Genomic DNA, 26,984 nt, shown 5'->3' with positions numbered 1-26,984 from the left:
GGGGAGAGGGGCCAGCAGGAGGTCATTGTCCACATTGGAACCAATGATATAGGAAGGGAAAAGGTTGAGATTCTGAAGGGAGATTACTGAGAGTTAGGCAGAAATTTAAAAAGGAGGTCCTCAAGGGTAGTAATATCTGGATTACTCCCAGTGCTATGAGCGAGTGAGGGCAGGAATAGGAGGATAGAGTAGATGAATGCATGGCTGAGGAGCTGGTGTATGGGAGAAGGATTCATATTTTTGGATCATTGTTGTCTGAGCGTGGGTGTCAATTTAAGGGCTGTCATGAATCCCACTAGTTGGAGAAGTCTGGCTGTCAGTTTTATAGACAGAAGATAGAATCCCTACGTTTATTATGTAAGGTAGCATGGCCAGTGAGTTAGGTCGTAGCATGTCCTTGTTGCGTTGTTTGTCTGTTAGGCAGCTGTGGAAGAAGTTGAGCAGATATCCGTTCTTGGCAAATACTCTTAGAGGTCTTCTTATTCTTCCCTTCATAGGTTGGGTGTGCTGCAGTGTGTTATAGCCTTTTGAAGCTTAATACAGCTTCTCTTGCGTGTTTGCGGGTAGTTGCTATAGTAACAATTTATGTTTTTGTTTCTGATTTCCAGCGTTTGCAGTTCTTTGGTATTTTGGGGTTTTGTTTTACAATCCAAGATCTAGGTTATTGCTATAAACCAGGGAGAGCAAAGGTCCCAACACTGACCACAAGGGAACTCCACTACAAACAACCATCCAGCCTAGAAACCTTAACTTGCTTGTCACTTATCCAATTTAGTATCAACACTGATATTGTCCTTTTTATTCCATGGGCTCTAATTTTGCAAGTCTGTTCTATGGCACTTTATCATGTGCTTCCAGGAAATTTGTGTACAACACATCAAATGCATCACCCTCAATGATCCACTCTGTAACTTTTTCAAAAAACTCTAGTTAGGAAAATGCACTTTGCCTTCAAGAAATTCTGCACTTTCTAGAACTCAACCATCAGTGAAGTTAAACTGACAGACCAGTTGCTGTGCTTATCTTGAACATGTCCAACATGTACAACTCTCCAGTGGTCTGAAACTACTCTTGAGTCTATAGAAAATTGGCAGTACTCTGTAGTTTACACTCTCACGTCCCTTAGCTTCGCTGGATGACTCTTACCTAGTTTAAGGTGCCTTATCAAGTTTAAGTGGAGACAATGTAACCAATATCTCCAACCGAATTTCACTCACTTTACATGAATTATATCCTATGAACAGGATAGCATCTTCTTCAAAAGTAATTCTTTTACTTAAAACCCCCTTTATTGGGCAGAATCTTCCAAGCGATAAATAGTGGTGGGGAGTGAACTTAACTAAGTTGGATATTGACGGTCATTTTGGAGTCATAGACCCTACACCTCACCATATCTATGCCAACCAACAAATACCAAACTGTAGAGTTTGCATGTTCTTCCTGTATCTGTATAGGTTTCCTGCCAAAGTCCAAAGATATACAGGTTAGGTATATTGGCTATGCTAAATTGCCCAGTGTCCAGAAATGTGCAGGCCAGGTAGATTAGCGATGGTAAAAGTGGAGTAATGGGGATAGGATGGAGTGATGGATCTGGGTGGGATGTTCTTTGGAGTTTCAGCGTAACCGCTATACTATATCATATTAATGCCAAACTATACTAATACCTTCCTGACTTTGCCAGAATTAAGTTCTAGATGGGAAAGTCCATCTTCCACCTTTCCATTTTGCCACGATCTGAGGCCCATAATTCATCAATCAAGAATCATTTAAGGGCCTTATCCCACTGGTTGCAATCATTTCAATTCCAGCTGGGACAAGAAAGAGTTGGCCTACTCGTTGGCTTAACCAGCGCAGGTACAGGTTTTAAGTTTGGCTGGCACTCACTTCTATACAACTGCCTCCTACTCCATGTGAACCCACCCCCATCATACAAACTTGTCTTTTCTGTAGGCAACTGTCCATTCGTCCATCCTAGGAGTATGGGGTGGCAAAGTATTGCACATGGCCTCTGTTGTGGCATCACCAAATTCTGTAGTTTTCAAATTTTTGATGTCCAGCAGCTCTCCTTTCTTTTCTCTTGTGCATCCAGAAGTGCTCATAAACATAACTGGACCTTTTTCTGATTTCCAATTGATTAATTTAAACACAAAACCCATTAAGGGCAATGCAGACCACCAAAGGTAAGGGACAGGGAGGCAGAGAGAGACAGGATTAATCAAACTATATTTGGAAGAGGAGGTAAAGTACTCTAACCTCTCAGTTGCCCACCTCTCTCTAAAGGCATTGGTAGAAACCGCATGCCCCCTCTCCAAGGACGTCGGGTTCAAACATAGCCACAGAAGTGGAACAGACACTTGGCTACCATGACTCCCTCTACTTCTTTTACCTCAAGACCCTAATATCAGCAGACACCCTGTAACAATCATTAAGCTATTTAACTGCTCGAAGATCTACATAACCTTTCAATCTTCAAAATCTGCATGTTTCCTTCCTGAAAACTCATTCATGGGCTTAGTCAAAACATAGGAAAATCTGGGTCTCAGGTGTCAGTCATCCCTACACCTCTTTTGCTACTATTTTTACAAGTCAGCCTGTAGAAGATTGTCGCATTCCTTTTTATACTGGTTGCCAGTCTCTTCTCATTCATTCTATTTACTGCTTTATTTATTTTTTCATTTCCCCTCCAAACCTTCTATTTTCAGTCTGCTTCTTTGCTGTAGACCAAGGGATCTTGGTGTACAAGTCCATAGATCCCTGGTAAAGAATACATACAGGATGCTTACCTTCATTAGCTGAAATACAGAAGTAAAAAAGTCTTGTTACAGCTTTATAAAACATTGGTTAGGCCACTGTGTGCAGTTCTGGAAGAATGTGATTGCACTGGAGACGGTATGGAGGAGATTCACCCAGGATGTTGTTTTGGATGGAAAGTCTCAGTTATGAGGAGAGACTGGATATGTTTGGTTTGTATTCCATAGAGGCATCTGAGGTATACAAAATTATGAGGGGTACTGGCAATGTAGATCATGAGAATTTTTTCCCCATGGCAGAGATGTCTAAGATACATAAATTTAAGGCAAGTAGCAAGTGATATAGGGATCTGAGGGAAAGATTTTTCACCGAGTAGGTGGTAGAAATATGGAACGCACTGCCTGAGAGGACAGTGGAGGGAGTTACTCTTGCAGCATCTGGGTAAGCATTTAAAATGCCACGGCATAGTAAGTTATGGACGAAGCAAATGCAATTTATGCAGTTTACGGTTTGTTGATGAGCACAGACATGTTTTTGACAAGCGTTGGGGGGGGGAAGTTAAGTGGGGATCACGGGAAGGGACCACACGCTGTAAAAATCTGACTACAGTTGGTTCCGATAGAACATTACAGTTCCATTCTCATGTAATCTTGCATAGTAAGAATAGCAATAGCTGTGCCTTTTAAATTATTGCGGTCAGAATCACATTACAGCTAACACAGGTAAGGAAAGCTTGCATTCTACAAGCAATGGTTGAAATGCTTCATTGACGAAATGCGCATTATAGCAGAACGACTTGTACCTATGTACAATCCAGCTGACATCTGAGGCTTTTTTTCTTCATCTTAACCTCCACTTCCTTTTTCATCCAGAAAGCTCATTTTGTTGGCAATGCATTTTCCTTCCATTGAAATATCTTGTGACTATGCCTTGTCTCTTCTTTCAAGGTTCATTCTTCACTCACAACTTTCCTGTCAACTCTTGACTGCAATGTACCTGTCCCAGATAGACCAAAGCATGTTAAAATCTGCTTTCCTCCAAACTAATTATTCTGGACTCCTTTTTGCCTTTTCCATAAGGAACCTAAACCCTTTGATACAATGATCACTATCCCCTAAACATTGCCCTCTGACATTTGGTCCACTTGGCTCATCTCATTCCCACAATCCAGGTCTAGCAGGTCTTCCTTTCTCATTTGGCTGGAAATACACTGGAATTGAACATTTTCCTGAACACGCTCTATGAACTCTCCCTCTACGACTTCCACCACACACCCCTTCCCCACCTCCAAGCAGTCACTGTCACAGTTTATATTCAAATGATATAACTTATAATGCATACACCTCTCTGTAATTGCCTTCCAAATTTTCTCTTAGTTGGTCATTAACTAATTGCACTTCTCTTCCATTTGCTAGCTCTAGCCAATAGCCCTTGGCCTCTCCACAACATCATCTCTCTCTCTCTCTCTTCAGCACGGCATTATTCTGCTTCATCAATACCATCTTTTCTCTTTTTTCCTATTCTGAACACCTTGTATCCAGAGATATTTAGCACCCAAACCTGAGCTTCTGTGTAAAAAGCCTTGGTGAGACTATACTTGGAGAATTGTGTACCCATTTGGTCTTCGTATCTCACAAAAGACATTGATTATGTTTTGATCCCAATTGATGACAATACTGGACAAATCAGATCATTAACTAGAAACTGGCTTGACAGACCATAGTCTTACTTTTACTATTTGTTTAAATTAGTGGTCAGTCACTGAGCAAGGGCTGCTTTTAAGAAAAAAAGCAAGAAGGTTTATTATTAACAAAAAAAGATGTTTCACACTCCGTAAGAAAAAAAATGAAACAATCTTATTACAAAGATCAGAAATAAAGATTTAATCCTTCTTTCCTCAAAAACAATCTCACAGTTACTCAAACATTAGTACAGGGTCATCAAATCTCTACCTTTAAAGTTCTTTGGCATGGTTGTAATTGGATATCAGTAAAAAGAAAGCTCTAAAAATCAAACACTTTTACAGCAAACGTAGATTTTTCATACTCTCAGCTTCCATCAGTTTTCTGAATCTAGTTTTCTTTGAAACCACTCAGGACTTTTAACCTAGTCCTTAAGTTTTCAATTTTGCTAAACCTACAGCATTTTTCTGCTCCGGCTGAACTTTTCATTTATTTCATTCTGGGTTGTTCTGTCCTCACGTGTCACAAAAAGAAAATCTGTTGTCAGGCAAGTTTTATTCTTTTTTTACCCTTGTTTCTAATCCGCTGAATTGTTCACTTCAACAATTCTGATTTAGATGCATGCAAAGAAAACTTCAGACAACCTGTTACCATTCACAGAACTCATAAATGAAGCTAAAAGATTATCAGAAGCATGGACAGGGTGGAAAGAAAGCAGCTGGTTCCCTTAGTTTAAGGGTCGATAATGAGCTGGCATAATTTTAAGAGGAGGGCCAGGAGGTTTTGGGGGATTTGAAGAAATCATTTTTAATCCAGAAAATGATGGGAATCTGGAATTCACTGTTTTAACAGGGGTAGTAAAGGTGGGAAACCTCACAACCTCATGTAAAGTACGTGGATAAGGACTTGAAATCACAGAATCACTACAATGTGGAAATAGGACATTCAGTCCATTGGGTCCACATTGATCCTCTGAAGACCTTCCCACTCAGACACAACCCCCTACCCCATTCCTGTAACCCTGCATTTCCCATTGCTAATCCACCTAGCCTACACATCCCTGAACACCATGGGCAATTTAGTATGGTCAAGCTACCTAACATGCACATCTTTGGACTGTGGAGGGAAACAAAGCACCCAGAGGAAACCCACACAGTCGTGGGGAGAATATGTGAGCTCCACAGACAGTCACCCAAGGAATCAAACCCACGACTTTGACACTGAGGTAGCAGTGCTGGCCATTGAACCACCGTTCTGCCCACCGAGGTAATCACCAGTTTCCACATTTCCCCTCCCCCCCCACCTTACTCCAGTTCCAACCTTCCAGCTCAGCACTGTCCTCATGACCTGTCCTCTCTGCCAATCTCCATTCCCACCTATCACCTCCATCCCCACCCCCATTCATCTATTGTACTCTTTGCTACCTTTTCCCCAGCCCCAACCCATCCCCCACTTATCTCTCCACCCTGGAGGCTCCCTGCCTCCATTCTTGATGAAGGGCTTTTGCCCAAAACATCGATTTTCCTGCTCCTAGGATGCTGCCTCACCTGCTGTGCTTTTCCAGCACCACTCTGACCTAAACTCTGGTTTCCAGCATCAGCGGGCCTCACTTTTGCCTAATATCATCACAGTCCAACTCTCCCATTAGAGAGACGACTGGTCGTGGTCTAACCGTAGGGTGATTACACTCTGAGCAAGGGCTGGGGTTGAGAAGGTCGGACTTTCATGGTGACCTCAGCTGGAGTGGGAATTGAACTTGTGCTGTTGATGTTATTTTGTATCATAAACCAGTCACCCAGCCAATCCAGCTAACCAACCCCCATTTTAATGTCACAACATTCAAGGCTATGGGCTAAGAGCTAGAAAGTAGGATGAGTATAGATAAGTCACAATGGGTCAAAGGGCTTCTTCTGTGCTGTATTGAAGAGCATCCCAGCCCCCATACCCACAACCCTATCCCTATAATCCTGAATTTCCCATGGATAACCTACACATCCCTAGACACTACAGGCTGATCTACCTAACCTGTATATCTTTGGACTCTGGAAAACCACGCAGACATGGGGCGAATGTGTAAACTCTACACAGACAATTACCTGAGGGTATTATTGAACTCAAATTCCTGGTGGCTGTGAGACCATAGTGCTACCTACTGAACTATCCCTTATGTTATGTTTAATGGACAATAGACAGGCCAGAGGTGAGTCTGCAATGTGCAGAGGTTGAGCTTCGAAGAAGGTTGCCTAGATGGAGGCATGTGGGAAGGAGGGCATAAGACCACGGCAGCTGGAAAGTGTCTAGAAGGGACTGTTTTGCTCTAAAATCACTCCCCAACATTTGTAGACTACATCTTTGGCTTTTCACCTTCCTCCTGAAGAATATTGTCATTGCTCTCTGACATCCTCAACTCTGGCACCAGGAAGACAACATACCATCCTGGCGTAACATTGATAGCCACGGAAAAGCCTGTCTATACACATAACTACTCAATTCTCTCTCACTGTTGCTCTGCCTTTCTTCTTCTTCCTCTCTTGTATAGTTGGACTGCTCATGGTTCCAAACGTTTGGCTCTGACTGCATGTTCTTGAGGAACCAACACTCTTAATAGTTTTTAAAATGGAAAACCAATTTGTGAGATTGACTGAAGGGACTCCTGCACAACCTGCCTGTTTCTTTTCAACTGCTGGTGATCACCCATTCCTTTACACTCTCCAAACCCTAACCTGCAGTACGACCACCTCTTTAAATGTGCTATCCACATTATTTGCAGCTGTGCAGATACACCACTATCTTCACTTGCCGCTCAAATTTTGAAATCAAAGCTCAAGTTTCTAGAGCTAGAAGCACTTGCACATATGGCTGTCTAGGATGCTGGTGGGGTCCATGACAAGTCATATATTCCGGGAGAAAGTGAGGACTGCAGATGCTGGAGAGTCAGAGTCGAAAAGGGTGGCGCTGGAAAAGCAAAGCAGGTCAGGCAGCTACCGAGAAGCAGGAGAGTTGACGTTTTGGGCATAAGCCCTTCATCAGGAAAACCTGGTCAACATGCTACTTTGTAAAGTTAAGTTTGCTCAGTCTGTTTTACATGCATACTTAACAGTTTCTGAATTAATTTGTCTTAAATTTACTCCACTGATGTTATCTCTTCTCTACTTCATTTCTGCTTTGACATACTTATAATTGCATATTATTACTATTATCTTTTCAGATAATCAAATAATACTCTCCTAATTTTCAGATATTTAGAAACAGTCCCCAATCGTTGTTTGCACCAGCCAATGAATTCACTGATAGCCTGTAATAAAACTTTAAATTTTCTACTGCCTCCCCCTCATCCATTGAGTGCAGATGAGTGCGAGCAGCTGAATGAGGAGGGCACTGTGTCGGAGTCCCAAATGAGGGGGTGTGTGATCATACAGTACAGAAGAGGTCCTTCAGTGATAAGGTTAGAGTCAAATTTGTACCACTAAAACTGCACTAAAACTATGCCACTCCCATGAGAAACATGGACTTATTAGGGATAGTCAGCATGGTTTTAAGCAGGAGAGGATTTGTCTCACAAACTTGATTGCTATTTTTGAGAAAGATGATTGGCGACCCATAAGGTAGTGGATTTTGTTCATATGGACTTTAGTAAGGCCTTTGACAGGTCTGTCATGGTAGACTGGTCCAAAAGATTAAATTGCATGGAATCCACTGTGAGTTGGCAAGCTGGATACAAAATTGGCTTAGCCATAGAAGACAGAGAGTGGTTGAGGAGGGGTGTTTTTCTAACTGGAGGTCTATGACTAGTGATCATAGAATCATTCAGCATAGAAACAGACCCTTCAGTCCAACTCATCCATGCAAACCTAAGTTTTCCAAACTAAACGAGTCCCATTTGCCTGCACCCTTCTAAACCTTTCCTGTTTGTGTATCTATCCAAATGTCATTAAAATGTCATTAACTGTACCTGCATCTATCACTTCCAATGGCAGTTCATTCCAAATATGAACCTCCTGTGAGAAAGAAAACTGTCCCTCAAGTCCCGTTTAAATATTGCTCCTCTCACCTTAAAAATATGCCCATTTGTCTTGAACTTCCAACCTTGGGGCACGGTGGCTCAGTGGTTAGCACTGCTGCCTCACAGCGCCAGGGACCCGGGTTCAATTCCTGCCTCGGGCAACTATCTGTGTGGAGTTTGCACATTCTTCCTGCGTCTGCGTGGATTTCCTCCGGATGCTCAGTTTCCTCCCACTGTCCAAAGATGTGCAGGTTAGGTGAATTGGCCATGCTAAATTGTCTGTAGTATTAGGTGCATTCGTCAGAGGGGAATGGGTCTGGGTGGGTTGGTCTTCAGAGGGTCGGTGTGGACTTGTTGGGCTGAAGGGCCTGTTTCCATACTGTAGGGAATCTAATCTAATCTTCATCTCACCTAACCCCCTCATAATTTTACAAATTTCCATAAGGTCATCCTTCAACCTCCTATGTTCCAGTGAAAAAGGTCTCAGCCTATCCAGCCTCTCCTCATAACTCAAACCCTTCAGTCTGATCAACATTCTAGCAAATCATTTTGTAACCCTCTCCAATTTAATAATAACTTTCTTATAAACGGGTGACCAGAACAGTAAACAGTACTCTAAAAGTGGCCTCACCATCATCCTGTAAAATCTCAATATTGTGTCCCAACTCCTACACTCAACAGTCTGAGCAATGAAGGCAAGCATGCTAAATGCCTTCTTAACCAACCTAGACAAGCAGGAGGCTGGAAGAACACAGCAGGAGGTGGAGAAGTCAATATTTTGGGTATAACCCTTCTTCAGGACTTGGGGGTGGGGGTGAGTAGAGCTGCAAATAAAGGCTGCATGGGGGATGGTTGTGGGTGGGGAGAGGGGCAGAGTGGGACCACTCTTCCCACACCCAAAACTCTCCCCCATCTGCCTCCCCCTTTATCTCCCCTCACTTTCACCTCCAGTCCTGAAGAAGTGTTATACCCAAAACACTGACTTCTCCACCTCCTGATGTTGCCTGGCTTACTGTGTTCTTCCAGCCTCCTGCTTGTCTACTTTGGATTCTAGCATCTGCAGTTTTTTGATTCTTCTTAACCAACCTACCTGTGACTCAACTTTCAAATTACTATACACCTGAGAAGCGGCAGATGGAGTTTAATTTGGAGAAATTTGAGGTCCTGCATTTTAGTAACATAAACAAGGGCAAGGATAGGGTCTTGAGTAGTGTGTCAAAGAGGGGTCAGTACTGGGATCTGTTTGTAATTTATATTGGTGAATTAAATGTAAATATCAGCAGCCTGATCAGTAAGTTTGCAGATGCTACAACATTTAGAGTTGTATAGTATGGAAAGACATTAAAGAATGCAACAAATATAGAGGTGGAGAAAGGATGCATTTTGAGAGGTCAAAAGCAAAAGGAAAGTATACTGTAAATGGTCAGACTCTTGGAGCATTGATATATAAGAGGGAGCTTGAGTCCCATCCATAGCTTCCTGAAAGTGACAACACAAATGGATAAGGTGGGAAAGAGCCATACAGCATGCTTGCCTTCATCAGTTGGAGCACTGAGTGTAAAAACTGGTACGTCTTGTTGTAACTGGATAAGACTTTGTTCAGGCTGCATTTGGACTGTGCACAGTTCCAGTTGCTGCACTATAGGAAGTGGAGACTTTCGACAGGCTGCAGCAGAGTTTTACCAGGATGTTGCCTGGATATTGCCCAAGATATATAGTGGAAAATGAGGAAATAGCCAAGATGTTGAACAGTATTGTGTGTCAGTCTTCACAGTAGAAGACACAAATAACATGCCAATAATTAATAATGAGGAGTCTATGGCAGCTGAGGACTGAGAAATAATCATTATCACTAAAGAGGTAGTGTTGGGCAAGCTGATGTGGCTAAAGTAGGCAGGTCTTCTGGTCTTAATTGAATCCATTCCAGGGTACTACAAAAGATGGTAAGGGAAATAGCAAATTTGCTCTGGTAATTTACCAAAATTTGCTGGGCCCTGGAGCGGTTCCAGCAGACTGAAAAACAGCAAAAGTTATGCTACTGTTTAAAAAAAGGCGGGTAATTATGGCCCATTTGCTCAAATTCTGTAGGGGGATAACGTGTTTAAATCTATACTCAAGAAAGAAATAGAGAGACACCTGGATAGAAACTGTCCGATCAGGCAGAATGGGTTCATGAAAAGCAGCTCATGTTTACTAATTTACTGGAATTCTTTAAGGATATTACAAGCGTGGTGGACAACTAGGAACCAGCAGATGTGGTGCATCTGGATTTTCAGAAGGCATTCAAACAGGTGCCACACAAAATGCTTCTGCATAAGAAAAGGGTGCATGGTGTTACAGGTATTGTTTTAGCATGGATAGAAAATTGATTAACAAACAGACAGCAAAGAGTGGGGATAAGTGGGTGTTTTACAGGTTGGCGATCAGTGGCGAGCAGTGTGCCTCAAGGATCAATATTGGAACCATATCTGTTTACAAGTTACACAGCTGATTTAGAGTTTGGAACAAAGTCTAGTGTGTCAAAGTTCACAGATGACACTAAAATGAGTGGTAAAGTCTGCAGAGGGATATAGATAGTGAGCAGGCAAAGGTCTGGCAGATCAAGTACAGTGTTGGTAAATGTGAGATAATCCATTTTGGTTGGAATAGCATGATGAAAAATTGCAGCATGATTTGTGCATGAATCACAAATATTGGATTGCAGGTGCAGCAGGTAATTAAGAAAACAAATGGAATACTGTCCTTCATTGCAACAGGGGTGGAGTTTAAAAAACACTGAGGTTATGATGCAGCTGTGAGGCCACACCTAAGGTACTATGTACAGTTTTGGTCTCCTTATTTGAGAAACAATGTACGGCACTGGAGGGGGTGTAGTGGAGGCTTACAAGGTTGATTCCGGAGTTGAAAGGGTTGACTTATGAGGAGAGATTGAGTAGACTGAGACTATACCCATTGGAATTTAGAAGAATGAAAGGGGATTTTATAAGACATGTGAAATTATTAACAGAGGCTGTTTCCACTGGCAGGTGAAACTAGAACAAAGGGGCATTGCCTAAAAATAAGAAGTTGCAGATTTAGGACTGAGTTGGAGAGGATCGTCTTCTCCAAAAGGGTTATGAATCTGGAATTCCCTGCCCAGCGAAGCAGTTAAGGTTACCAGTTGAGTGTTTCTAAGGCAAAGGTGGGTTTTTTGAACAGTAAAAGAATTAAGGGTTATGGTGAGCAGGTGGCTAAGCAGAGCTTGTCCTGCTCCTATTTATTATGTTCTTATTGGAGTGTATTTGATATAAGGAAAGGTTGGAAAAACTTGGGCTGTTTTTGCTAAAGCATTGGAAGCTGAAGGACAACCTGATCGAAGTATATAAAATTATGAGGAGCATGGATAGGGTGGATAGTTGGATTCTCTTTCCTCGGGTGGAAATGTCAAATACTAGAGGGCATAGGTTTAAAGGTGAGAGAGGGCAAGTTTAAAGATGTGTGAGGTATACTTTTTACACAGAGGGTGCCTGGACGTGCTGCCACGGGATGGTAGAAGCAAATATGATAGCAAAGTTTAAGAAGCACATGAACGAGAATAGAGGGATATGCAACATGTATTAGCAGATTGGATTAGTTTAGAATAGCATCATGGTTGGCACAGACATGGTGGGCTGAAGGGCCTGTTCCTCTATTGTACTGTTCCAGGATCTTTCCACAGATGCTAATCTTCTCCAGCAATTTCCATTTTTGTGTATTTCAGATCTCCAGCACTCTCAATTCTTTGTTTTATTTGTATTATCCCTAGATTTCTGTGAGCTTCCTTATAGTCTTACAGTAATGCAGCCCTTCGACCCAAACAGGTTCATGCTGACCATGGTGCCCATTCAGCTAATTCCAATTGCCCACATTTGATCCATATCTCTTCTCATCCATGTACCTACCCAAATGTTTTCTTAAATATTGCTATTGTTCCTACCTCAGCTACTTTCTCGGCAGCACATTCCATATATGCAACACATATGTTCCTCAGCTCCTTCTTAATTCCTTCCCTTCTCACCTTAAACCTATACCTTATAGTTTTCAATTCCCCATATCTGGGAAAAAGACAATAAACATTCATCCTATCTATGCCCCTCATGATTTTATACAGCTCAATGAGGTCTCATTCTCCTACATTCCAAGGAGTAAAGTCCTAAACAATGGAACAACTAGTCCTGGCAAGAGACTCAAATTTTTTTAACATTCTTTCCAGTTTAACTATGTCTTTCTTATAACGGGGTGACCAAAACCGTACACAATACTCCAAGTCCGCCCTCACTAACGACTTACACAAATGTACCAATAATATCCCAACTCAGGTATTCAATGCTTCATTGACGAAGGCCAGCATGCCAAATGCCTTCTTCATTACCCTATCTACTTGTGACACTGCTTTCAAACAACTATGTACATGCACTCCTAGGTTCCTCTGTTCCGCAGCACTCTTCATGACCTTACAATTTACTGCGTAAGTCCTACCTTGGTTTGACCTTCCAAAGTGCAACACCTCACACTTATCTGCATGGAATTGTGTTTGCCCATCCTCAGCCTATTTCCTCAACTGAGCAAGATCCCTCTGTAACTTTTGATTACCTTCCTCACTATCAATGATATCTCCTAATTTTGTATCATCTGCAAACTTACTAATCATGCCTGTACATTCACATTCAGATCATTTATGTAAATAACAAAGGATCTATCACTGACCCCTGTGGCAACCACCAGTCGCAGGTTTCCAATCCGAGAAACAATCCTCAACCATCAGCCTCTCCTTCCTACCATCAAGCCAATTTTGAATTCAATTAGGTAGCTCTCCCTGGATCCCATCTGACCAAACCTTCAGGACTAGCCTGTCATGTGAGACTTTCTCAAAGGCCTTACATAGACAACACCTTCTGCCTTACTCTCATCTATCCTCTTGGTTACCCTTCTTTGAAAAACGTTACACATTTGTTAGCCATGACTTCCTGTGCACAAATCCACGTTGACTATCCCTAATCATACCTTGATTATACAAACGTTGGTTAATTCTGTCCCTTAGTATCCTCTCCAACAATTTGCCTACCACTGATGTAAGGCTCACTGGCCTGTAGTTCCCTGCTTGCCTTTGCTTTCTTTCTTAAACAATGGAACAACATTAGCCACCCTCCAGTCTTCAGGAATTTCACCAGTGGCTAAAGATGAAGCAAAAATCTCTACAAGGGTCTCTGCAATTTCGTTCCTAGCCTCCCACAACATCTTGATCAGGCCCAGGGGATTTATCCACCTTAATGCACTTTACGGCTGCAAACATCTCTCTGGTAAACACTGAGAAGAAATATTAATTAAAAGTATCCCCCAGCTCCTTCAGCTGCACACTCAGACAGCCATGCTGATCTTTAAGGGGACCTATTGTCTCCCTAGCCACCTTTTTACTTTTAATATAGCTATAGAACCTCTTGGGATTGTCTTTAACCATATCTGCTAGATCCATCTCATACCCTTTTTGCTCTCCTGATTTTCCTCTTATAGAACATAGAAACGTACAGCACAGAACAGGCACTCCGGCCCTCAATGTTGTGCCGAGGATTATTCCCAATCTAAAATCAAATAATCTAAGCTATGCACCCCTCAATTCGCTGCTGTTCAAGTGCTTGTCCAGCAGTTGCTTAAATGTCCCTAATGACTCTGCTTCCACCACCACTGCTGGCAACACATTTGATACATTCACAAACCTTGCTCCTAATACCTTACTCCTCGTGCCAGACAATCCTGCCCTCGGGAAAAGTTTGTGGCTATTGACTCTATCCATGCCTCTCTCATTACTTTGTATACCTCGATCAAGTCACCTCTCTTCCTCCTTCTCTCCAGAGAGATGTCCGAGCTTAGTCAACCTCTCTTCGTAAGACAAGCCCTCAAGTCCAAGCAGCATCCTGGTAAACCTTCTTTGCACCCTCTCCAAAGCCTCAGTATCTTTCCTATAATAGGACGACCAGAACTGGACACAATATTTCAAGTATAGTCTCACCAGGGTCTTGTAGAGCCGAAGTAAAGTCTTGCGGTTCTTAAACTCGATCCCCCTGTTAATGAAAGCCAAAACACCATATGCTTTTTTAACAACCCTATTCACTTGGGTGGCAACTTTGAGGGATCTATACACTTGAACACCAAGATCCCTCTGTTTCTCCACACTGCCAAGAATCCTGTCTTTAATCCTATATTCAGCATTCAAGTTTGACCTTCCAAAATGCATCACCTTGCATTTACCAAAGTTAAACTCCATCTGCCATTTCTCAGCCCAGCCCTGTATCCTGTCTATGTCACACTGCAGCCTGCAACAACCCTCGATACTATCAACGGCACCTTCAATCTTTGTGTCATCAGCAAATTTACTAACCCACTCCTCAATCTCCTCATCAAAGTCATTTATAAAAACTACATGAGCAGAGGTCCAATAACAAAGCCATGCGGGACATCACTTACCATTGACCTCCAAGCAGAATACTTTCTATCCACAACAACTCTCTGCCTTCTGTCAGTCAACCAATTCCGAATCCAGACAGCCAAATCTCCATGTATCCCATACCTCCTGACTTTATGAATGAGCCTACCATGGGGAACCTTATCAAATGCCTTGCTGAAATCCATATATACCACATCCATTGCTTGACCTTCATTGAGCTTTCTTGTCACCTCCTCAAAGAACTCAATAAGATTTGTGAGGCATAACCTGCCCCTCACAAAGCCATGCTGGCTGCCTTTAATCATGCTATGTTTTTCCAAATAGTCATAAATCCTATCCCTCAGAATGCTTTCCAAAACCTTGCTGACCACAGGCGTATGACTGACTAGTCTGTAATTGCCAGGGATTTCCCTATTTCCCTTCTTGAAAAGAAGAGCAACATTCGCCTCCCTCCAATCCTCCAGTATGACTCCTGTGGAGAGTGAAGAAGCAAAGATCTTCACCAGCGGCTTAGCAACCTCCTTTCTCACTTCCTGGTACAACCTAGGATAAATCTGGTCTGGTCCTGGGGACTTATCAATCTTAATGTTTGCCAAAATTTCCAACACATCAACTTCATCAATCTTGATCTGTTCAAGTCTGTTTTCCAGCTCCTCAAAGTTCTCATTCACAATAAGGTCCCTTTTCTTAGTGAAAACCGAAGCAAAAAAAAAAAATAGGGCTTCCCAGATTCAAAAACACCAGCAACAGTTCTCCTTCAAGATCCTCCGCTCCACGCTTGCAGCAATGCGCCAGCACCTAACCTCTCTACAGTCAGCCCTGCCTCAGCTGAGGGCCACACTCTCTCAGAATTGCAAAGGACCCACTCTGTACGACATCCTCAAGAGAATTCATACTCTTAACAAACAGTATTTCAATTCCATCTCAAACATCAAAACCTGTAAGTACAACAAACTTTTATCCACCCACCTCCATAACCAGCGCTCCTCAAACATTCCAGAAGATTCCCCTAGCCTTGGAACCTATTCCACCATTAACCATGCAGCTGATGCAGCTGCCACCCCCATGCTGATTGATGATGTCACTTCCACCCCCATCATGGCCACTCCCACAACCACTTCCACCCCTCACAATTCCTCATGCATCACACGTGACATCACTTCCGCCCTTCACATCATCGCTGATGCCACATGCTCAGTGACTTCCGCCACCCCGACTGCTGTGGTCACCACCATTTCCGCCCCCACCAGCGCCACTCACCTGCATTCTGCTGACATGCCCCCCACAGACCCCACTGTCACTATCCCCATCCCCCAGAACCCCAAGGGGAACACTACCCCTGCTCATGACTCCACCCCCATTCCCCCCACCATCACACCCACTCCAGTTACAGGTTCCGCCCCCACTCCCAGCTCTACACCCACACCAGATTCCAGCTCCACACCCACACCAGATCCCAGCTCCCAGCCCTGCCGAGTTTTCAACATCCCCCCAGACCTCCCCCTCACTGAGGACGAACGATCAGTCCTCAGCAAAGGACTCATCTTCATCCCCCTCCGTCCACGCATCAATGAATTTAATACACGCCGTGACGTCGAACAATTCTTCCGTCGCCTCCGAGCTTACTTTCACAATCAGGACCCCCGCCCACCTTCCAAGGACCCCTACGCCCACCTCCAACACACTGCATCCACCTGGACACCCTGTGCTGGCCTATTACCTGCCCTCGACCTCTTCATTTCCAACTGCTGCCAGGACATTAACTGCCTCAACCTGCCTACCTCCCTCCCCCACTCCAACCTCTCACCCTCACAATGCGCAGCCCTCCAATCCCTCTGCTCCAATCCCAACCTCACCATCAAGCCAGCGGATAAAGGGGGCGCAGTGGTAGTCTGGCGCACTGACCTCTACACCGCTGAAGCCAAACGTCAACTCGAGGACACCTCTTCCTACTGCCCCCTCGACCATGACCCCACCCCCCATCACTAAACCATCATCTCCCAGACCATACAGAACCTCATCACCTCAGGAGATCTTCCACACACAGCTTCCAACCTCACAGTCTAGGAATCCCACACTGCCCGGTTCTACCTCCTTCCCAAGATCCACAAGCCTGACTACCCTGGCCGACCCATTGTCTCAGCATGCTCCTGCCCCACCGAACTCATCTCTACCTACCTCGACACTGTCCTATTCCCCTCTAGTCCAGAAACTCCCCACATACGTTTGAGACACCACCCATGCCATCCACCTCCTCCAAGACTTCCGTTTCCCCGGCCCCCAACGCCTCATCTTCACCATGGATATCCAATCCCTCTACACCTCCATCCGCCATGACCAGGGCCTCCAAGCCCTACGTTTTTTCCTCTCCAGACGTCCCCAACAGTACCCTTCCACCAACACTCTCATTCGTTTGGCCGAACTGGTCCTCACCCGTAACAATTTCTCCTTTGAATCCTCCCACTTCCTCCAGACCTCCAGACCAAAGGAGTAGCCATGGGCACACGTACGGGCCCCAGCTATGCCTGTCTCTTTGTGGGCTATGTAGAACAGTTGATCTTCTGTAATTACACCGGCACCACTCCCCACCTCTTCCTCCGCTACATTGATGACTGCATTGGCGCCACCTCGTGCTCCCGCGAGGAGGTTGAGCAATTCATCAACTTCACCAACACATTCCACCCTGACCTTAAATTTACCTGGACCATCTCTGACACCTCCCTCCCCTTCCTGGACCTCTCCATCTCCATTAATGATGACCGACTTGACACTGACATTTTTTACAAACCCACCGACTCCCACAGCTGCCTGGATTACACCTCTTCCCACCTTACCTCTTGCAAAAATGCCATCCCGTATTCTCAATTCCTCCGCCGGATCTGCTCCCAGGAGGACCAGTTCCACCACAGAACACACCAGATGACCTCCTTCTTTAGAGACCGCAATTTCCCTTTCCACGTGGTTAAAGATTCCCTCCAACACATCTTGTCCACATCCCGCACCTCCGCCCTCAGACCCCACCCCTCCAACCGTATCAAGGACAGAACGCCCCTGGTGCTCACCTTCCACCCTACCAACCTTCGCACAAACCAAATCATCCAGTGACATTTCCACCACCTCCAAACAGACCCCACAACCAGGGATATTAGATTACATTACAGTGTGGAAACAGGCCCTTTGGCCCAACAAGTCCACACCGACCCGCCGAAGCGCAACCCACCCATACCCCTACATTTACCCCTTACCTAACACTACGGGCAATTTAGCATGGCCAATTCACCTGACCTGCACATCTTTGGACTGTGGGAGGAAACCGGAGCACCCGGAGGAAACCCACGCAGTACAAGGGGAGGACATGCAAACTCCACACAGTCAGTCACCTGAGGCGGGAATTGAACCCGGGTCTCAGGCGCTGTGAGGCAACAGTATTAACCACTGTGCCACCCATATATTTCCCACTGTGGACTTCAACAGTTTCCTCATTTCCCCTTCCCCTACTTCACCCTAGTGCTAAACTTCCAGCTCAGCACTGTCCCCATGACTTGTCTTACCTGCCTATTTCCTTTTCCACCTATCCACTCCACCGTCTCCTCCCTGACCTATTACCTTCATCCCCTCCCCCACTCACCCATTGTACTCCATGCTACTTTCTCCCCACCCCCACCCTCCTCTAGCTTATCTCTCCACGCTTCAGGCTCACTGCCTTTATTCCTGATGAAGGGCTTTTGCCCGAAATGTCAATTTCGAAGCTCCTTGGATGCTGTTTGAACTGCTGTGCTCTTCCAGCACCACTAATCCAGAACCTTCCCCTATCTGCTCAGACTCCATGCACAAGTTCCCTATGCTATCCCTGACCGGCCCTACCTTCTCCCTGATCATTCTCTTATTCCTCACTTATGAGTAAAATGCTTTTGGGTTCTTCCTAAACCTTCCTGCCAAGCTGTTTTCGCACTGCATCCTGGCTCTCCTCAGTCCATTTCTGAGCTCCTTTCTAGTAAGCCTGTAATCCTCTAATGTTGTGCTAGATCCTTGCTTCTCCACCTTACATAAGCTAAGTGTGAGGAAGCACTCCTAAGTGTGCGCCTACAATTTTTGTAGTCATCTAGGGACCTGCCATTCATAGAATCCCTAGTTTGCCAGCAGGCCATTCACCACTGAGTCCACACTGACCCATCCCTGTAACCCTGCATTTCTTATGACTAATCTACCTAGCCTGCACATCCCTAGATACTATGGGCAATTTAGTTACTGCTTCCAAAATGCAACATCTCATACATATCAGAATTAAGTTCTATCTTGAACTGATCTGTGCATCTGACCAATCTGTTTACATCCTAAGTCCTTCTTCCATACTGTCAACCATCCAGCCAATCTTTGTGTCATCCACAAACTTCCTCATCATTGCCACCACATTCTCATCCACGTCATTTATGTATATCATGAACAATAATGAACCCAGTACTAATCCATGTGGTATGTTACTTGCACTAGCCTCCAGTCACATAAACTCTGTTCTATCACTGAGCTAATTTTGGATCCAACTTTCCCGGATTTCTTCTTTTACCTTCTTTATCCATTTCCCATGAGGGACCTTGTCAAAGGCTTTGCTGGAATCCATATAAGCTACATCAGCTTCTCAATCCTCATCGACACTCTTGGTCACCTCCTTGAAAAATTCAACCAGATGTTAGGCATCATCTTCCTCTGACAAAGACAAAGGGCTCAGTGGTTAGCACTACTGCCTCACAGTGCCAGAAACCTGGGTTCAATTCCAGTCTCCGCGTCCACTGTCTGGTATGGAGTTTGCACATACTGTCTGCATGCGTCCCTTCCAGGTGCTCTGGTTTCCTTCCAGAGTCCAAAAATGTGTAGGTTAGGTAGATTGGCCATGGGGAATGCAGGCTTACAGGGACAGGGTAGGGTATGAGTGGGATGCTGTTTGGAGAGCCGTTATGGACTCGATGAGTTGAATGGCCTACTTTTACACTGCTTTTCTAAAGGGAGATTAATTCTGTCCTTCAATAGTTTCCCTACAACTGATGTGATGACCTGTAATTCTCTGATTTATCTTTATCACCAATCTTGCGAAGTGGAGCCACATTAGTTGTTCCCTGTAGCCAACTGAGAAATTAAAAACTTGAATCAACGCCCCTGTGCTTCCCTCCCTCATCTGTCCCTGTAGCCTGGGATAAATGTGTACAATTCTGGATGCTATCTCCAAGTCACAGGTCAGGATGTGCGTGGTCACTATCTCGGAGTCTCGCGTAATTTATATTAGCTGTGATTTATACTCTCTGCTTGGTGCTGCTTCTACATAGGTCCAGCACTGTCCAAATTACATATGAAGGACTATCCATTATTGTTTCCATCAACCACCACTTTCCTTCTTATCCCCCCACATCCATCCCCAAACCAAAAACGGCTTCTTGTGCCATGGTCAGTTAGCTTATCCATTATGCAGCCTTCACCCTCATTCAAACAAGGTGAAAGGATTTCAAACCTATTGGACAGCTATATGTTTTATGTACTTGAGATTTGTGCCTTCCATAAGAAATAAGAGCAAGAGTAGACTATTCAGCCCCTCAAGCCTGCTCGGCGTTTTTTATATGATGATTGTTGATCTCATCTTGGCTTCAAGTTTACTTTCCATCTGTTCTCCATAACCCTTCAACCTATCACTAATTAAAAAGCTGTCTATCATCTCCTTAAATTTATTCAATGTCCCAAAATCCACCGCTCTCTTCGAATCTCAGAATTCCTATAGTGTGGAAGCAGGCCATTCGCCCATCAAGTCTACCCTGACCCTCCAAACAGCATCCCATCCAGACCCACCCCATTCCTTTAACCCTGCATTTTCCATGGCTAACTCACCTAACCTGCACTTTCCTGAACACTATGGGCAATTTAGCAAGGGTAAACCACCTAACGTGCATATCTATGTTCTTGTGGGGAGTAACCAGAGAACCTGGAGTAAATCCACGCAGACACAGCGAGAAAATGCAAACTCCACACAGACAGTTGTCCAAGGTGGAATCAAACCCAGGTCCCTGGCGCTGTGAGGCAGCAATGTTAACCACTGCGCCACTCTGCCACTCTACACAGATTCATGACTCTTTGAGAGAAGTAATTTCTCATCTTTTTGAATCCACGTACCCTTATCATAGGATAGAATACTTACAGTGTGGATACAGGCCTGTCAGATCAACGAGTCCACATCGACCCTCCGAATAGTAACACACCCAGACCCATTCCACCTACCCTATATTTCCCTTGACTAACATACCTAACCTACACATCCCTGAACACTATGGGCAATTTAGCACAGCCAGTTCACCTAGCCTGCACACCTTTGGATTGTGGGAGGAAGCTGGAGCACCCGAAGGAAACCCACGCAGACACAGGGAGAATATGCAAACTCCACACAGACAGTTGCTAGAGGCTGGAATCGAACCCGGGTCCCTGGTGCTGAGAGGCAGAAGTGCCAACCACTGAGCCACCGTGTCGCCTTATCTTCAAACTATAACCCCTTGTTGTAGATTTCCACAAGGAAATATTCTTTCCATGTGAGCTTTGCCAATTCTCTTTAGCATCTTATGTACATGATTGTGCTCACCTCTCACTGTGAACTCCAGATAGTATAGCCCTAATCTGCTCTCTCTTTCTTTATATGACAAACCCCCCATCTCTGAATCAATCTAGTGAACCTCTGAATCTCGTGAAATACAATTATATCCTTAGTATCTGTGGCCCATTCATCTATCCTATCAAATTTATTTGTAATTTTTTTATTTCTTCATTGCAACTTGCTTTCCCACCTACTTCAGAGTTACCTGCAAATTAGGCTTTAGTACATTTTGTTCCATATCCAAATCATTAATTCAGATCATAAATAGTTGAGGTCTAAGGACTGAACCCTGTGGCACCCACTAGTGCTGTCTTGCCGACCAGAAATAGGCTTTATTATGATTCTCTAATTTCTATTGATTAGCCAATCTTCTATCCAGCAGGCATGGAACGGCCTGCCTGCAACAGTAGTAGACTCAAGAGTGTGGTGCTGAAAAAGCACAGCAGGTTAGGCAGCATCCAAGGAGCAGGAAAATTGACATTCCTGATGAAAGGCTTTCGCCCGAAACATCAATTTTCATGCTCATTGGATGCTGCCTGACCTGCTGTGCTTTTCCAACACCACACTCTTGACTTTCATCTCCCGCATCTGCAGTACTCACTTTCGCCACAGTAGTAGACTCGCTAACATTAAGGGCATTTAAATGAACATTTGACATGGATAATAATGGAACGGTATAGGCTAGATGGGCATCAGATTCATTTCACAGGATTAACATCGAGGGCTGAAGGGCCTGTATTGTGTTGTAATGTTCTATAGCTCTGCACTATATGTTACTAATGGGGTGCTATTAGTGCCCTCCAACATGAAAATTGAGGCACAGGGTGGCACAGTGGCTTTGGGGTAGCACGGTGGCTCAGTGGTTAGCACTGCTGCTTCACAGCACCAGGGACCTGGATTCGATTCCCGCCTTGGGTGACCCTGTGTGTGGAGTTTGCACATTTTCCCCATGTCTGCGTGGTTTTCCTCCCACAATTCAAAGATGTGCAGGTTAGGTGAATTGGCCATGCTAAATTGCCCGTAATGTTAGGTGCATTAATCAGGGGTAAATATGGAGTAGGGGAACGGGTCTTGGTTACTCTCAGAGGGTTGGTGTGAACTTATTGGGCCGAAGGGCCTGTTTCCATAATGTAGGTAATCTAATATTGATTTAGAGACTCTGCAATTTCTGTGAAATTGTTAGGTCTACACCCTCCGCCAACCCACCCCCACACCTGGTACCTTCCTTAGTCTCTGTAAGAGGTGCGAAACCCGTGTCATCACCTCCAAAGGATGATTCCCAATTCGGCAGAGATTTAGATTAGATTCCCTACAGTGTGGAAACAGGCCTTCAGCCCAACAAGTCCACATCGACCCTCTGAAGACCAACCCACCCAGACCCAGATCTATTTCCCTCTGACTAATGCACCTAACACTATGGGCAATTTAGCATGGCCAATCCACCTGACCTGCACATCTTTGGACTGTGGGAGTAAACCGGAGCACCCGGAGGAAACCCACGCAGACACGGGGAGAATGTGCAAACTCCTGTGTGGGCTGGGATCGAACCTGGGATCCTGGTGCTGTGAGGCAGCAGTGCTAACCACTGAGCCACCGAGTCACCCCACTTGAGCATTCTCAAATCTCATTTACTGCGTCCATTGCTCTCGATGTGGTCTCCTTTACTTTGGAGAGGTCGAGCACAATTTCATGGAACGTTTCAGGGAACATCTCCTAATTCCTTCAGGAGGTAAGAGAGGAAATTTTGGTTCCTTGACCAAGATCTTGTATCGTCGCTAGCCACTGGAGAGGTGCCAGAGGACTGGCGAGTAGCTAATTTGCTCCTCGGTTCAAGAAAGGAAATAGAGATAATCCAGGGAACCATCGACCGGTAAGTCTCACAGTGGTGTTTGGAAAGCTATTGAAAAGAATTCTTAGGGATAGGATTTATGCACATTTGAAAAAGCATGGTAAAATTAGAGAGTCAGCATGGCTTTGTGTGGAGCAGGTCATGTCTTTCAAACTGGATTGAATGTTTTGAGGCAGTGATGAAGATGATTTATGAGGGTAGAGCAGAGGGTGTTGTTTATGTGAATTTCAATAACGCCTTCAACAAGGGCCCTCATGGTATGGTCATCCAAAAGATTAAGATGCATGGGGTCCATAGTGACTTGGCAACGTGGATTCAGAATTGGCTTGTCCATATAAGGCAGAGGAAAATGGTAGAAGGGTGTTTTTCAGGTTGGAGGTCAATGACTAGTGGGTGTTCTGCATGGATCTGTACTGGGACTCCTGTTGTTTGTGATATACATGAAAATGTAGATGGATGGGTTAATTAGTTTGTAGACGATACAAAGATTGGTTGAGATGTGAACAGTGTAGAAGTTTGTCAAAAATGCAGCAGGATGTAGATCAGCTGCAGATATGGGTGGAGAAATGGCTGATGGATTGTAAAATGAGCAAATGTGAGGTACTGCACTTTGTGAAATCAAACATCAAGGAAAAATATACAGTTAAAGGCAAGACCCTGAACAGCATTGATTTACAGAGGGATTAAATTATATTCCCTACAGTGTGGAAACATGCCCTTCAGCCCAACAAGTCCACACCGATCCTCCAAAGAGTAACCCACCCAGACCCATTTCCCTCTGACTAACACACCTAACCTATTGGCAATTTAGCATGGCCAATTCACCTAACCTGCACTTTTTTGGACTGTGGGAGGAAACCCACGCAGACGCAGGGAGAATGTGCAAACTCCACAAAGACCCAAGGCTGGAATCGAACCTGGGACCCTGGTGCTGTGAGGCAGTAGTGCTAACCATTGAGCCACCGTGCCATCCTTGGGGTTCAAGTCCATAGCTCGCCAAAAGTGGCCATGTAGGTAGATAGAGTTGTTAAAAAAAGTGTATGGCATGCTTGCTTTTATTGGTTGGGGAATTGAGTACAAGAGTCAGGATGTCATGTTACAGATTTGTAAGATTTTGATTAGGCTGCACTTAGAGTATTGCATTCAATTCTGGTTGCCACATTACAGGATGTGAAGGCTTTGGAGAGGGTGCAGAAGGGGTTTACCAGGATGCTGCTTGGATTAGATGGTATGAGCTATAAGGAGCGACTTGGGTTTTTTTTTCTCTAGAGCAGTGGAGGCTGATGGGAGACTCGACTGAAGTGTATAAAGTTATGAATTTTCATCAATAGAGTTGAAGTCAGAAACCTTTTCTCAGAGCTTAAATGTCTAATACTAAGAGGCAGTTAAGATGAGAGAGGGCAAGTTCAATGGAGATATGAGAGGCAAGTTTTTTTACACAAAGTGTTAGATGTCTGGAATACGCTGTTGGGGTAGTGGTGGAGTTAGACACTATAGGAGCATTTAAGGGACTTTTAGATAAGCACATGAGTATGTAAAAAATGGATGGATATGGACCATTGGCAGGCAGAAGGGATTAGTTTAACTTGGCTTCATAATGAACACACATCGTAGGCCAAAGGGCCCATTCTGTGCTATACTGTTCGATGTTCTTAGTGTGAAAGAAATGATGATATACATTAAGACAAGCTAAAATTAAGCAGGCTGTGACTTTCATCTTACCTTTTCCTGAGCTTTCAGTTAAGTTTTGTTTCTTTTGTCTGGTGTAAGCCACTAATTTGGGTTTAATCTTTCTGTTAGATTCTCGTAGCCAACTTACATCGGTTTTGCCATCTGTGTCGGTATCAGTGAAGAAGTATTTTTTCTTTCTACATCTTAAAGCCTAAGAAGAACAACAGTTATTTTATAACAAAAATAATCTACTACAGGATTCTTATTTTATGCCAATTACTTTTTCAGTTATAAGTATGGAAATAGTGGCAAACGCATTCAAGCAGTCAAGTTTCGTTGCAGATTACTAATATTTGTCACAGCACAGCAAAATAGTTAACAGTTATAATCAAATCTTTGAAATATTTTTAGAATTATCCTGTAATTTTCAAATTATTATTATTTGCAAAATTTATGGCTCACCCTTTAATATAGTTGAATATAGATTTACTGCATATCAACAATAACATTGCTCTTTTTTATTCATTCACAGGATGGAGCATCGCTGGTATTAATTGCCCAAAGGGCTGTTAACAGTCAACCACATTGCTGTGGGTTTGGAGTCACATGTAGGCCAGACCACGTAAGGATGGCAGCTTCCTTCCCTATAGGGCATTAGGGAACCAGATGGGCTTTTCCTGACAAGTGACAATGGATTCATGATAATCATTAGACTCTGAATTCCAGACTTTTATTGAATTCAAAGTCCACTTTCTGCCAAGGCAGGATTTGAACCTAGAACATCATCTGGGTTACTGGACTAAGTCCAGCGATAATGCCACCAGGCCATTACCTCCCCCATTTATGCAAATGGAAATACTGCTTTTAGTTTTTTGAAATGTAATTATTTACAAAATTATATAAACAAAATCTGATATAAATAAATACTGACATTTACCCTTTCCATCTTAAAAGTACTCAACAACACATCCTCAGAAATGTGAAACCAGTTCAGGAACACAGCTGTACATCCTTCTCCAATCCTAGGTTTGTAGGTATGTATGCATGGTGAATTGTGCATCCTACAAACATGAAGGTCCAGTGCGTATTCAGATACAAATGTCTCGAAATTCTTCCCGGCTTGTTACTCTTAGCTGTTCTATAACACCTCACACATCTAACATAAACATAGGGTGCTGAATCTTACCAGATTGTGGCTAAGTGTCAATTTCATCCAGTTTTACTGTGTTTTTCTCCATGAGATCTGGAGAGACTTCTTACCATATCATTCCAAACTAACCTCATTAAATATCTACCATATCCCATGGTGTCCAACTTGCACAATGCTAGTTTGATTCTATCATCTCACTATACCCAAAATAATTCATTACTCACCGAATTTGACAAAATTACATTCCTGGCACCTGTGTCAACTTTAAAAGGCACCTGGACAAAAACTGAAATTCCACAGCTGGCCTGCATGGTGAACTGGCAGAGGGAAACTGGCACTCTACTTTGCTTGTGGACTGGCAGAGACCAGGCACCTGGTCAAGACAGGACCTCAGAGTGTTGGCTATCAGTCATTATGTGCACAAGCAGATGGAGTGGGACCAGGCAGGTAAGTAGAAGATTATGGTTCTCATAGCTAAGAGGCTGCAGGACTGCAGCTATGTGATGGAGAACCAGCAAACTCAAGCAAGTGATCATCTGACTAGGTCCATGTAAGCATTGTGGCTGCCAAGTGGAGCCACATGTAATTCAATGCTACATCTGACCCTGCCACCGTGGGAGTTCAAGCTGAGAAATGTGCACTTGAAATTCCTGGAAAAATCAACAGGTCTGGTAGCATCTGTGGAAAGAAATCATAATTAATGTTTCAGCTCCAGTGACCCTTCTTCAAAATTTGCCTTTGACATGTCTGGGTCCTTATGTCTCCTTATGTCTTCCTTATAGCTCTCGTCCAA

General features: G+C 43.9%; 1 protein-coding gene across 1 annotated transcript in view; it reads right to left on the bottom strand.

Annotated features, from left to right (window-relative positions):
• LOC140463231 (synaptonemal complex protein 2-like) overlaps positions 1-26,984 on the bottom strand; it is a 377,524-nt gene that overhangs the window by 159,516 nt on the left and 191,024 nt on the right. Inside the window, exon 9 of the mRNA XM_072557016.1 lies at positions 25,093-25,252. Within this exon, the coding sequence (XP_072413117.1) occupies positions 25,093-25,252 (160 nt within the window). The remainder of the gene's footprint in view (positions 1-25,092; positions 25,253-26,984) is intronic.

The sequence above is a fragment of the Chiloscyllium punctatum genome, chromosome 37 (genome assembly GCF_047496795.1).
Source record: "Chiloscyllium punctatum isolate Juve2018m chromosome 37, sChiPun1.3, whole genome shotgun sequence".
Classification (NCBI taxonomy): domain Eukaryota; kingdom Metazoa; phylum Chordata; class Chondrichthyes; order Orectolobiformes; family Hemiscylliidae; genus Chiloscyllium; species Chiloscyllium punctatum.
Note: the sequence above shows the minus strand (reverse complement) of the source record. Positions and strands in the feature narration are given on the sequence as shown.